The 12,031-nt window shown below is 27.6% G+C and overlaps 1 protein-coding gene across 1 annotated transcript in view; it reads left to right on the top strand.

Annotated features, from left to right (window-relative positions):
- The window catches only part of LOC126841559 (uncharacterized), a 64,625-nt gene extending 55,769 nt beyond the window's left edge, over positions 1-8,856 (top strand). Inside the window, exons 20-22 of the mRNA XM_050578135.1 lie at positions 7,587-7,667; positions 8,425-8,670; positions 8,754-8,856. Of these exons, the coding sequence (XP_050434092.1) occupies positions 7,587-7,667; positions 8,425-8,670; positions 8,754-8,800 (374 nt within the window). The 3' untranslated portion in view covers positions 8,801-8,856. The remainder of the gene's footprint in view (positions 1-7,586; positions 7,668-8,424; positions 8,671-8,753) is intronic.
- Positions 8,857-12,031: the final 3,175 nt, after the last annotated feature.

The raw sequence follows: 12,031 nt of genomic DNA, 5'->3' as shown, positions 1-12,031 counted from the left end.
ATTGTTTTTTTAAAAAACATTTTTAGTTTAAATGAATAGGTTTTGGTTAAACGTCGATTTGTCATTATCTTTAATAGCTTCGTTTTTATTAATTGTTTAAAATTACATTTTTTTTCACTGTAATATAAACTTTTTAATTAAAATATTAAAAAAAAAGTGTAATATATTTTCTATTAATTGTATCAAAATGTTTGAATTTTAAAATTACTAAAGGAAAAAATAGGAGAGTTATTTAGTTTTAATTTTTTAATTATTCCGTCCAACGACAGTGTCGTTTTGAGCTATAAATTAATTTTTTTTTTTTGCTCCATTTTTGCGACTAAAAAGTTATCAGTGATCGCTCTAAATAATAACTTTGCAACACAACCGCGGTTCTTAAAGATCATCAATGTTTATAGGTTTTCTAAGACTTTTGAAATATATTCAGTAATACGAAAAAAACCACCAACAAAAATTTAAAAAAATGTATAAATTCCTGAAAACATGACCCACAACATAGACCAAACAGCGCAGGATAAATGTTTCTCGAATACACCTTGAAATATTGCTAAAACAGTTTTAAATATTGTTTCTATATTTTAAACATTTTCTTTTGTTTATTGAGGCATTAAGCCTCGCTTAGTAAAGCAATCGGCCAACATTTTTGGAACATTTTGTAATCGAATGTATTATAAAAACTACATGCACAGAATAATACATTTTACTGATAAACACTATTGTAACATCACATTTTTATTAACTAAAAATACCATTCCTATCACTCATCACTTTTCCCTGTTTACAACAACCAGTTTACTAAACGATGGACGAATAAACAAAGACAATCGTCAACCGTCGCTCATTTTAAAAGACTTTCTACACACTTCTCACTTACTTCTTGTCGAATCCAGTTGTCGGTCACACCGTTGTCCCTGTATGGCCTCTTGGCCAGTGGGATTGAGTTCGATTCGACGACCATTTCTTGTGTCCTGTCTTTAGCTACACTTTGATTGTGACTCACTAGTTGAGTCAAGTACCTATGGTTACTGATTCTCTTGGTATTTTGTGAAGCTTAACTCGGTGCATGTGTTTAGATAATATCATATTATCGGGTCTTTCCACGTGAACTCACCCAATGGATGTGCGACAATACTTAAAAAATGTTTGAAATTTTTATCATACACTCTTGATAGGTCCTTAATAACAAAACATTTTTTTTGGACCTAGGTAAGTCAATTTTTAAAAAAAATTATCCAAAAACACCTCATGTTCCTGACTGTAATTTAACCGCCGTTTGTAGTTAGAGACATTAAACCTGCATAGTTAAAATTCGAATTAAGTGTACTTTAACCATATTTTAAGAAAATATATTTATTTTTTATTTTTTAAAAACTTTTTTTGCGTTCAAAAAGTTATTAATTAAAAACAAATATTTTATTTATATAAAATTTAAGTAATGTTCTTATGATCCATATCATCTTTGAACCAATCAAGTTTTTTTTTCCTATTAATTTACGGCTTCAAACATGGATATTTTGCTGAAAACTACTTACTTTAATGACTCACAACACCAATGTGACTGAACGAAAATTTTCCAAATTTATGCAATACTTACATGTAAGTAATTAGAACATCTGGTAAAAGTTTGGTGATGGAGAAATTAAAACAGTTTTCAATTATTTTGTTCGAGCGGGGTCATGATCGGTCCTTAGAAGACCAGTGTCCGAGTGTAATAAAAAAGCGTGGATAAGTCTACTTGTTCGATGAGTCATGTGTAGTCCCCGACATGTAGTTAATTTCCGCTTGACATGGGATAGTCGTTAACTAAGTGTCACCTTTGTTGTCACACCTGTGCCACAAACGTTTGTTTGACCAGAGTAAATCATACACGTGTGTATATATATATACATATATAAATATTGATTTTTGACTTAGTTTTTAAATACATAGTATTTATAAACAGTACCTTAAAGGAACGACTGATTTACAGTAAACATTAGTGTATTTTTCTAGAAAAAACTAATTAATAAATTAACTTGACCTACAAACAACTAATACTCCAATATCGTCAACAAGATACGTGATAAATAACTTATCACATTAATACTAGAGTAATAGGGGTAGGGGATAAGGGTAAGAGATAAGAGATATGTTGTACGTTCAACGTTCAAATTAGAACTAAATGATAAATTCAAAATAGTTAAAGAGCCTAAATTCTCTATGAAATTGTCTTAAGCCAGTTATTAAACACTACAATATTAGCCAGAAATTTGACGTTTTATTATACTAGCTTGTTACTGCTTCTTAATATACTATATCATTGTCTATAATTCCACCACTACTCTAAATTTATTTGGTGATTCAATGAGATCATGAAATTGCTCCTTCGTGGTTGCAGACTCGGCTGAAAAACTTTTTTGTCTTAGGAATATTCATCGGTAAAGCCATATTAAATACTGATTTTTTTTTATATTAAAATTTACCAAAAATGTAGTAGTTGCAAAAAAATGAATCAGTAAAATGTATATCTGTGATTCGATACAATTTTCAATTTTGATTTATTATAAAATTGAACTAAAATAATGAACTTTTAAAATAAAAAGTAATACTAAAAAAGTTACAGTACCAAAAAAATTGACAAAATTCGAACATTGACAATGGCGTGTGTACATAATATTTTCGTTGGATCGAAAATTTTTCTAATTAAAATTTTATAGTCGATTCAAAGGTATTCGTCGATGGCAGTTCAAACAAATATATATTAAAAAATGTTGTGCCGAAATTTTATGTGTTTCGAAAATAATTTCTACTTAGGTTTTGCATTATAATCTTTGGTTTTTAAGTATAAAAAGTATTAACAAATGCACGCTCATAAAATCAGAAAATTCACAAACAACCAAAATCGTATTAAGGTTTAGGTTTTAGAGATTAATTGCCTATACAATGCGCCTTAATGAATGCTAGCGTAGAGAGGCCCCTCAAATACAACGTTTACTAACGATTTCATAAGGAACAAATCTATTATAATATAATATATGCACGAATTTAAATTGTTCAGATCATAACAAAATACATTTATAATTTTGCAGTCCTTAAATTTTTTTTTATGACATTTTTTAAAAATTGTTTTACATTATTTAACTTTTTTCCAAATCTATACCTGAATTCGGCCATTTAAAATACTTTTGATAAATAGTTTTTTTTAAATAAATACTTAATAAATTATAATACATTCGAGTCGGTTTTTTATTTTAATAAAGATCCTAATGATGATTTCTTGTACATTTTTTTTATAAGTATTAAATTGAATTATTTAGTGGAAAAATATTTAGTTACCTATCTAATTAAAACAGTTTAATTATTATTAATATAATAATATATTTGTTGCACTGAATATTAACTGTCCAGATCTAAAAACAAAACATTTTATTTTTATACTCCTGGATACTTTGTGTTCTTTAAATTTATATACATTATGAATTATGTATGGGTTCATACTGTTGGTAGATACAGTACAATTTTCCACAATTTAATAATAATCTTTAAATGTGTCTTTTTGAAAAAAATAAGTTTTTTTATTTGTTTTTTTATATAACTATAAATTACCCTTTACCACCTCAAAAACTGTTCTTATACATTTCAGTTTTCATTAAATAACAAACTAAATTTCTTTATATGTATATTTTTCGATTCATGACTAATAATTTATATATATATATATATATATTTCAGTTTCAATTCCTAAATGTACTTATACATTATTGTCACGAGTAGTTCTAAAACCAATCACTGACAAGAAAACGGTTTAAACTGCGCGTCAGTGTAATAGACAAGAACAGTAGATATGCCGACATATTGAAAAAAAAAACCTAACCCAGCTATGTAAATAAATCAACAGAGGTGCACTAGAAAATATATTTCGATTCGTTTCGGTCGGTGTACAGTATAATATTCACGAGAAAGTCATTTCAGAACAGTTATTTGAAAGAACTAGTCTTTGTCTTAAAAGCTGTGTCGACTCCATCATTTAGGTAAGTAGTAACTAGTGTTAGTTAAGTAATGTAATAGTAGTCTAGTAGTATTAGCAGTAAATAGTTTCAAGCATTAACGCTGTTGAAATTACGCTTTTAATCGTGTTCGGCGAATATTTGCATTTCCCAAATTAGTATTACTTACATTTTGAGATACACAATTGTATTTTCCATTATATTTCCCTACGCTAACATTTTAAGTTCGAGCAATTTTTCATTTTTTATTTTAAACAGATTATAAACATACCGAAACAATTTTTACAATATAAACAGATAATATTATCCAGAAATTTTATCATCTATCGAGTTGAGAGCTCAGTACAAGCTTTTTTTCAGAAAAAATCAATTTTTTAATTTATGTTTCAAGCTTTTACATCGTCCAGGAAAATATCGAAAAAGGTAAATATTGACAGTTATAAAATATTGTATATTATAATAAGAATAAAAAAGTTTTCAAAAAGAAAATGTCATAAAATTAGAACTATGTTCCAAGAAAATGGGTGTCTTACGTTAAATTGAGCACTCTGTATTAATATTAATTTTCCAAAGAAAAATAGTACAAAAACAGAATTTTTAAAAAGTGGTTTCTGTTATTGCCTCCAGAGTTGGGCATTATAATATAGATAATTTGTTATCTAAATAACTATTTAAAATAAAAATTATTCGAATAAAGAGATCATTCAAATAAATTGGTTATACGAATAAATAATGCCCGACCCTGATTGCGTCCACTAAATATTCATTCTGTCTCATTTTAAAAACCTTCAGATAACACTTCTTTGGATTTTCACTGTACACGTGTAACGCCATATCTTAAGAATGTCCTACACACGTTTGGTAGTAATTAGACTATTTTTAAGTCAAGGCAGGTGTTTTTTTTTTGGGGGGGGAGGCAGGGTTGGTATTTGTCCCACTTTTTTGACAGCAGACTTGTGTGAATGAGTTTGGTCAACGCTTTAGTGACTGTTGTAATAATGCTTCATAATCTTCTACTTCTTTCGTTTTACATTTCTCTAATCCTAATAATGTCTTAATCAAAATTGTTTCTCTTCAACATACATTTCTTAGATGAAGTTTTAGGGCTTAATGTCCATAAAAATTACCTATGGTAGATCTAGTATGGAGCTAGTAGGGGGGACAAGTTCCCCTTAACTAAGTTCTCATCAAGTAGGTACAATGTTCTGCACTAAAATTTTGGGCTATTTGTACGTATGATAAAAAATTTGCAAATATAAAATGATCAATGTGTTAAAGCTTTAATGGATTGAAGCGTTTTGTGTACAGTAAATCTACACATGTAGTGTTTTCCTTGATCTAGGGATAAACTAATTAAAATTTTGGACAATGAATAGATAAGGTGCGATTTCTGATTTGCTCTAGGAACAAAATCAATTTAACGATCTAGGATATATCGTAGATCTAGTAATTAAACAAAATTAGCAACATAATAATATATCAAATAAATAGTGTCATCGTAAAATCAAAACCCACCCATCTCCGCTCCAAAAGCAACTGCTACTAAATATTGTTTTTATGTTGATTATTTGCAGATAAAGATGAAAATTGTCTGTGTTTTAGTGTCATTTATCTTAGTCAATGTTTTGGCTTGTGATCTGAGTAACTATTTTGTTTTTTTTTACTACATAGTTTGTTAACTACCTGTCAACAAACTAAAAAAAAAAAGTAATTATTAATTCTTCTTTACAGGGGATTTTTTGAATACCTTTCGCTTGACAAGTCAGTAACTTTTTTTTTTTATACAAATTAGCCTTTAAGTTTTCAAAATTTTACTGTTTGTAAACATATTTTTATAATAATTTACTACAGATGTATACATCCAGAAAGCTCATGAAACTAATTATGATGAAGAAAGTAAGATGTATTAAAAATTAATAAACTTAATATAATAATTATAGCTTCGTTGTAATTAAAATAGCAGTTTAATTAACTTAAACAACACTTGGCTACAGGCTTTAACCGTTAAACCCAACAGGGGAAGTGCCGTCAAGTTAAATGGCCATCGCCTAAAGCATGGTGTTATCTTGTCGGATGATTTTCACATCCATTATGATATTATTTAACACTTTTTTTATTGCTCAACACTTTTGTTTGTTTATTTTAGATGCGTTGGAAATTGTAATTAAAGATATTGTCACCGAAGATGTTCCTATTAATAATTTAATGGGTAGTAAAAATTGTATAATACTAATAAAACACAATATAGCTTGCTAGTGTAAAAGAGGTATTTGGAATTTACGTGGAAATTTCAATATAAGTTCATTATCAGTGACGAAAATCTTACTCTAAAATTTCATTCAAACATTATATTTTATTCTACTCACTTAAGCTGCATCAGTTCAATCATTAATTACATCATTAATTAATGTAATGTCTATTTCAGACGGTTTAAATTTGACGTTCGGTGTATCGGGTAATAATATTCATTGCATTTTATGAATTTTATATTTCCACGTGTTTTGTTTGATATTCATAAAGTATACAGTGTTTTCTTATTTATTTCAGTGGAATTCATCCTTGCAGAAATAACGCGTAACCACATTTTTATTTACAATTATTTTGCACACATTCATTATGTATATATTATTTGTTAAAAATAATAATTTTTACCGTCTCAAATTTTAGAAGCCAAAATTAAACAGGAGGTATTGCTGAACAAAATACAATTATTTCAATTAGGTATGTATAACGTTTAGGTCCCGAAATAAAACTATGGAAATTCGATTCAAATTAAAATCAATAAAAAGCTATTTATTTTTTTGCTAATGTTTGATGACCGCTCGATATTAAAATTCGTATTGTTGTTATTCAAACGTTGCTGTGATAAAAAATAATTCAACGTTAACAGAATATTTTACATTGTTTAATTAGTCGAATTATTCTCAGTTTTATAAATGAATTTTATGGGAACCCCGAGTTTTTATCGATTGTTAAAATTATTTGACGTTTTACAGATGTAGCTGAATCATCTGGAAGTAATTATGAATTTATTCGATAACATTATACAGACATAATTAAGGATTGTTTTATAGTTGGAATTTGTAAATAAAATTTGATCACTTCGCATCATCAATTCCTGCATGGAAAAAGATCAATAAGGGTTTTTTTTAAGATTTTCACTGTTCACCGGTAACACTATATAATAATATGTATCTAAATAATATGCTACGCGAGTTTGGAAGTATTTCAACTATTTTTCAATTAAACCATACATTTGTATGAAAAAATACCAAACGCTTACGTTGTTCCTCGCGACTTCTTATAGAAATAAATAAACCTTTTTTTATTTTAGCATTGTAAAGTACTTTTCAGGTACAATTTCTGGCACAATGCCCAAAAATTTAACGTAGGTCCAGACATGGAAAACAAATAACATTTTAAAGTATTTTATGAGCTCTTTGATAGTTTAGTTAATGGCAGGTTGTACAAAAAAATATGTAGCGACTGAATTCTAATAAAGCATTTTATTAAAATGTAATAAAATTACGTATCAAAAACGATTGAATTAATTTATTAGTTGTATTAAATAAGTATGTTATTTATTATTAAATTTTGAAGATTCTGAAGACTTGGTTTTGGAGAAACTTGCAGAAACGAGAAGAAATTGTATCGGAGAAGCTGTAGAAAATATACTAAAAAGTAAATTAATATAGAATTGTAGTGGTATTGCTTTTTATTGTTCTTTATTTCCTACTTTAATTTTCTAACGTTGATTGAAGTCTTTGGCGATCTTATTTCTCCATCGTTGACTCGTTTTCATCTTGTGGCCAACCCGACTTGTGGCTTTCCGACCTTTATACATATTACATACTACAGCCCAGCTTAGTCTACTACTCCTCAAGACTTCAATTATTATACTTGTTTCTCCATATAGTTCTTCTATTTATCATTCTGTCCTATGTATTTAACTGTTCTCTTTTTCCAAAACATACCATTATTTTTTGATAACATGATTAAAATTTTTAATTTTTCTTCTTCTTTAATTATTGCCCATAGACGTTATTGGTCCGTCACTTATGCGAAACGTTTTGACGCCAATTCGCTTAAAAGACCTTCAAATAGCATATGTTAGAAATTCATAAAATTATAACTGTTTATTAATATTAAAAACCAACTAAACATGTGAATCGTGATAGCTTGAATATATTTTAAAGTTACATTCAACATTTTAGGTACTCATCGAATATATAATCGCCTAAAATATGTTTTTCTTGTATCACACAATTTATTAAAGGTTTTTATTGAAAAAAAGGCAAAACTTGACCATCCAATAATAATATTGTTTAATATGAAATCTTTTTTTAGTTTTTAAGGAGAAAAAAAGGAATTATGAAACAGTAACTTTCGATGAATAACATACAACAACCACATTTTTATTTTTGTATGTTTTATTAAGGTGAACAAGTAAGGGTATTGCCATTTTGCATCGTTTGTCGTATGATAGGAGTGCTGAAAAATACAAAACACCTGTCAATTGATTCATCGGATTATATAAAAACTGCCTGGATTGACAATTTTGGTCGTTGTGCCCTGAAGTTTACAAACCAGGACATTATCTTCTACATACGGATTCAAAACCAAATTATTCAAGTATGGCTAGAAGATGACACAAGAAGAGAACCACTTTTTACAGCTACACCTGGTATGAATAATTATTTTATTTTTAATTACATCAATGTAGTTAACAATCTAAAAAAAAATATTTATACTTAACTCTTTTTTTAGTTCAAGCACCAGAACCTCATCAGAAGTGTGGTTGTACGATAGTATGAGACAATGTCTACCGAAATATAAATTCCATAATACAATATTCATTTAACCAGGTGTTTGAAGAAAAAATATTTATCAAATTACACCATTTATAATAGTACTATAATTATTTACAAAACTTAAATGATTTATTTCGTCTGCTATACAATAAGAGGTCATTGTTTAAAAAAAAATGTACATGTATATCGTAACACTAATTTTTACTACAAAGTCATAATTTTAATTTTAAATCACAAATAATAAATTCAGACCTTGCCAAAAATCTGAAATTGTTTTATTCTAACACAAATTGTGGACAGATAATTATAAAAAAAAAAACAATTATTGGTTTCTTTTTCTTCTTCTTATTCGTAGTTTTGGCCCTCAAGACCATACTGACAAACATATAAAAAAACTATATACATTTTACAATACTATTATCATTAAAATATCTAAAAAAATGTTCATATCAATCTAATATTAAAAATTGTTTATTAATTACCTAATGAATATTTTAATAAAAAGTTTTACTCACAGTTTTAAATATAAGTGTTGTCTTTTTTATTTTTTGACATTTTTTTCTAACCCCACTCCTTTATTCATTCCTATATCCGCCCCTTGGTTTAATACTTTTTTTAACTCAACATTTATAATTTCTGTAATTGTACTGATTTATATTGTACTTGGATTGGACTGTGCTGTTTTATTTAATATTTCTTTTTTCATGTTTTCAACTAATGATGTTGATTCCGACATGTAAATATTGATAGTCTATTACTATCAATATTATTTAATTATACTATATTATTAGTTAAAACCTGGTTTTGAAATTCATATATTTTGCTAAACAGTTTTTAAAATCCTTAAAAAAGTACTCCTTATATTGATACTGACTATCGTTAATAACAAAGATTATTAACGTTTTTTATTTTTAGACACTTAAAATAATATAACTAGGTCGATGTTAATGATGTTGTTTTTGTTTTGGACAAATTTCTTTTTAGCGCATTGGTGATGACTAAGTATTCATAACATACAATATTAATAACCATATTGTGTGTAAATATTACCTTATATATTTCACAAGACAAAGTGGGTAAAACGTATTAGTTGGATTGTCATTTTTATAATTTTATGGTGTTAAAATTTTTTCCGTTTCACATGTTGTGGATACATGTGAGCTCCAACTACTGGCAAATTTTCAACTTAAAGATCTTAAAACTACGGCCAAAATACCCAAAAATCAGGGGGATGGGAAATGGGTATAATTTAAATTTGATACAACTTACATGTGCGGGCAGACCAAATCAATATTCCTTATAAATTTCAACTAGATCCGACTCTTTCCTCGAAATTGTAGCCAGTTTTATTTTTTGCTTTGTCAAATTTCGACTGTGGAGATGGAGACTTTTTCAGCTTTTACTCCCCCCCCCAAAGTACCAACTAGATGAAATTTGTGATTTATAGAGTTGCTATTCGAAGGAATTGGTCCAGTATTAAAAAAGTTACAGTGTATACAGACAAAAAAAAAAAACCCCCGCGTCAGAGTAAAACCAACACCTTCGCCGCTCTGCATCGAAGCTACAACTAAGTCGGGGGGAGGTAAAAACAAAAAAATATATAAAAATTGAGATCACATTATATAAACATAAAATAATAACATTTTAATTTCTTATTGAACCCTATGAGATTGAGTATAGTAACAGTGTTCACTTCTCTGCATAGGTGGAGAGATTTTGGGACTAAACTAGAGAACCAAATTGTAACGAGGATCTTACCAAGGTGCAGAACAAGGTTTTGAGACAAATTATGTTGTTGAAGCTTAGGGTGACTTTATGATTAATATTAAAATATGATAGATCTGATTTTATAACGAATACCTAAATCCTTTGTTACTTAAATCCTATTAAGTTCAATGTTATTAAATTTATAACTAAAGAGTATTAGGTTTTTATTACTACTAAAGGAAACAACTTTATACGTATCGATATTTAGTGGTATTTAATTTTTCTCACTGCGGGCAAAACAATTATTCAATACATTAAATTGTTACTACAAAGACAAGTAGTTTTATTATATCGCATGAAAATAATTTGACGTTTTACCGTACTACGTATCTTAATCAGATATAATAAATAACCCATTATAATATGTTGTAACATTAGTAAGTGTCAGAAAGACAAAAGGTGGGCGTAAAGTTCTAAAACGAACTTTACACTTTAGCCGGGGTCAGTATTTACTATTTATGATTATAGTTATCACAATCTAGTGTCTACACAATACATCAGGTACCACAGACTAATTGAGTGACCAGTATCCATATATTTTATTTCTTATACAAAAATCGTATAATATTTAATTATAACCTCTTTCAACTAACAAATTTTGACTGTTCACATTTTTTCTAATAGTGAAATCAGAAATTACTAACTTAATTAAAAAATGTAAGTAAATTTACTTCATTGTAAAATGTGATAGCATGAATATTGTAGTTATGGTATAACTCATTATCTTATATATTTTTTTAAATATACACATAAATATATCGATTGATAATATTTTCTGTCAACACAATGTTTGACGTTCGTTTTTGGGCACATCATTAATTTAATCGGTGTGTGTGTTAGAGTTTAATCGGTAATTTAATACAATACGAATTTAATTAGCGTTTTTAATTTTGGTCGAACGCTTTTTTCCGAAAACATTTCATTATTTTTAAGACATATTTTATCATGTCAGATTTATCAACGTCTTAATGGTTTTGAGAATGAACAACATCAATAATTATGGAATTTGGAAATGTATTTTTAAGTGGACCCAAGACCTTACAATTATATAACAAGGTGTAATTTATAAATATAAAGCATTCATTTTTAATGTGACAATATTCATGCCATATGAGTTATTACAGTATGAATTATTTATATAACTCCATACAAGTAATCAGAAGTCACATCTTAAAAATATAAATGTTAACCAATATTATTTTTAATTTTACTTAAAACCTATGTAAGTATATTATTTTCATTTAGTTTAATTTATGTGGGATACTTCGAAAGTCTGATTTTCAGTTATTTCTTATGATGATTATACCAAATTTTGTGTGTCTAATATTCATTATGGAAATTTGATCATAAAGTTTTAGCTATAGTTGAACAGAGGTATTTGTTACCGTGGGTATAGCTTGTATCAAATTTATTAATATACAACTGTTTTCTCTTTAAAACGCTGTAATGCTATTAATTTTTAATGAA

Source organism: Adelges cooleyi, unplaced genomic scaffold, assembly GCF_023614345.1.
Source record: "Adelges cooleyi isolate 19-005CV unplaced genomic scaffold, UGA_ACOO_1.1 ACOO_flye_CR_arks_rails_tigmint_CR_PRNA_39, whole genome shotgun sequence".
In the NCBI taxonomy this organism is placed as follows: domain Eukaryota; kingdom Metazoa; phylum Arthropoda; class Insecta; order Hemiptera; family Adelgidae; genus Adelges; species Adelges cooleyi.
This window is presented reverse-complemented; position numbering and strand designations above follow the sequence as displayed.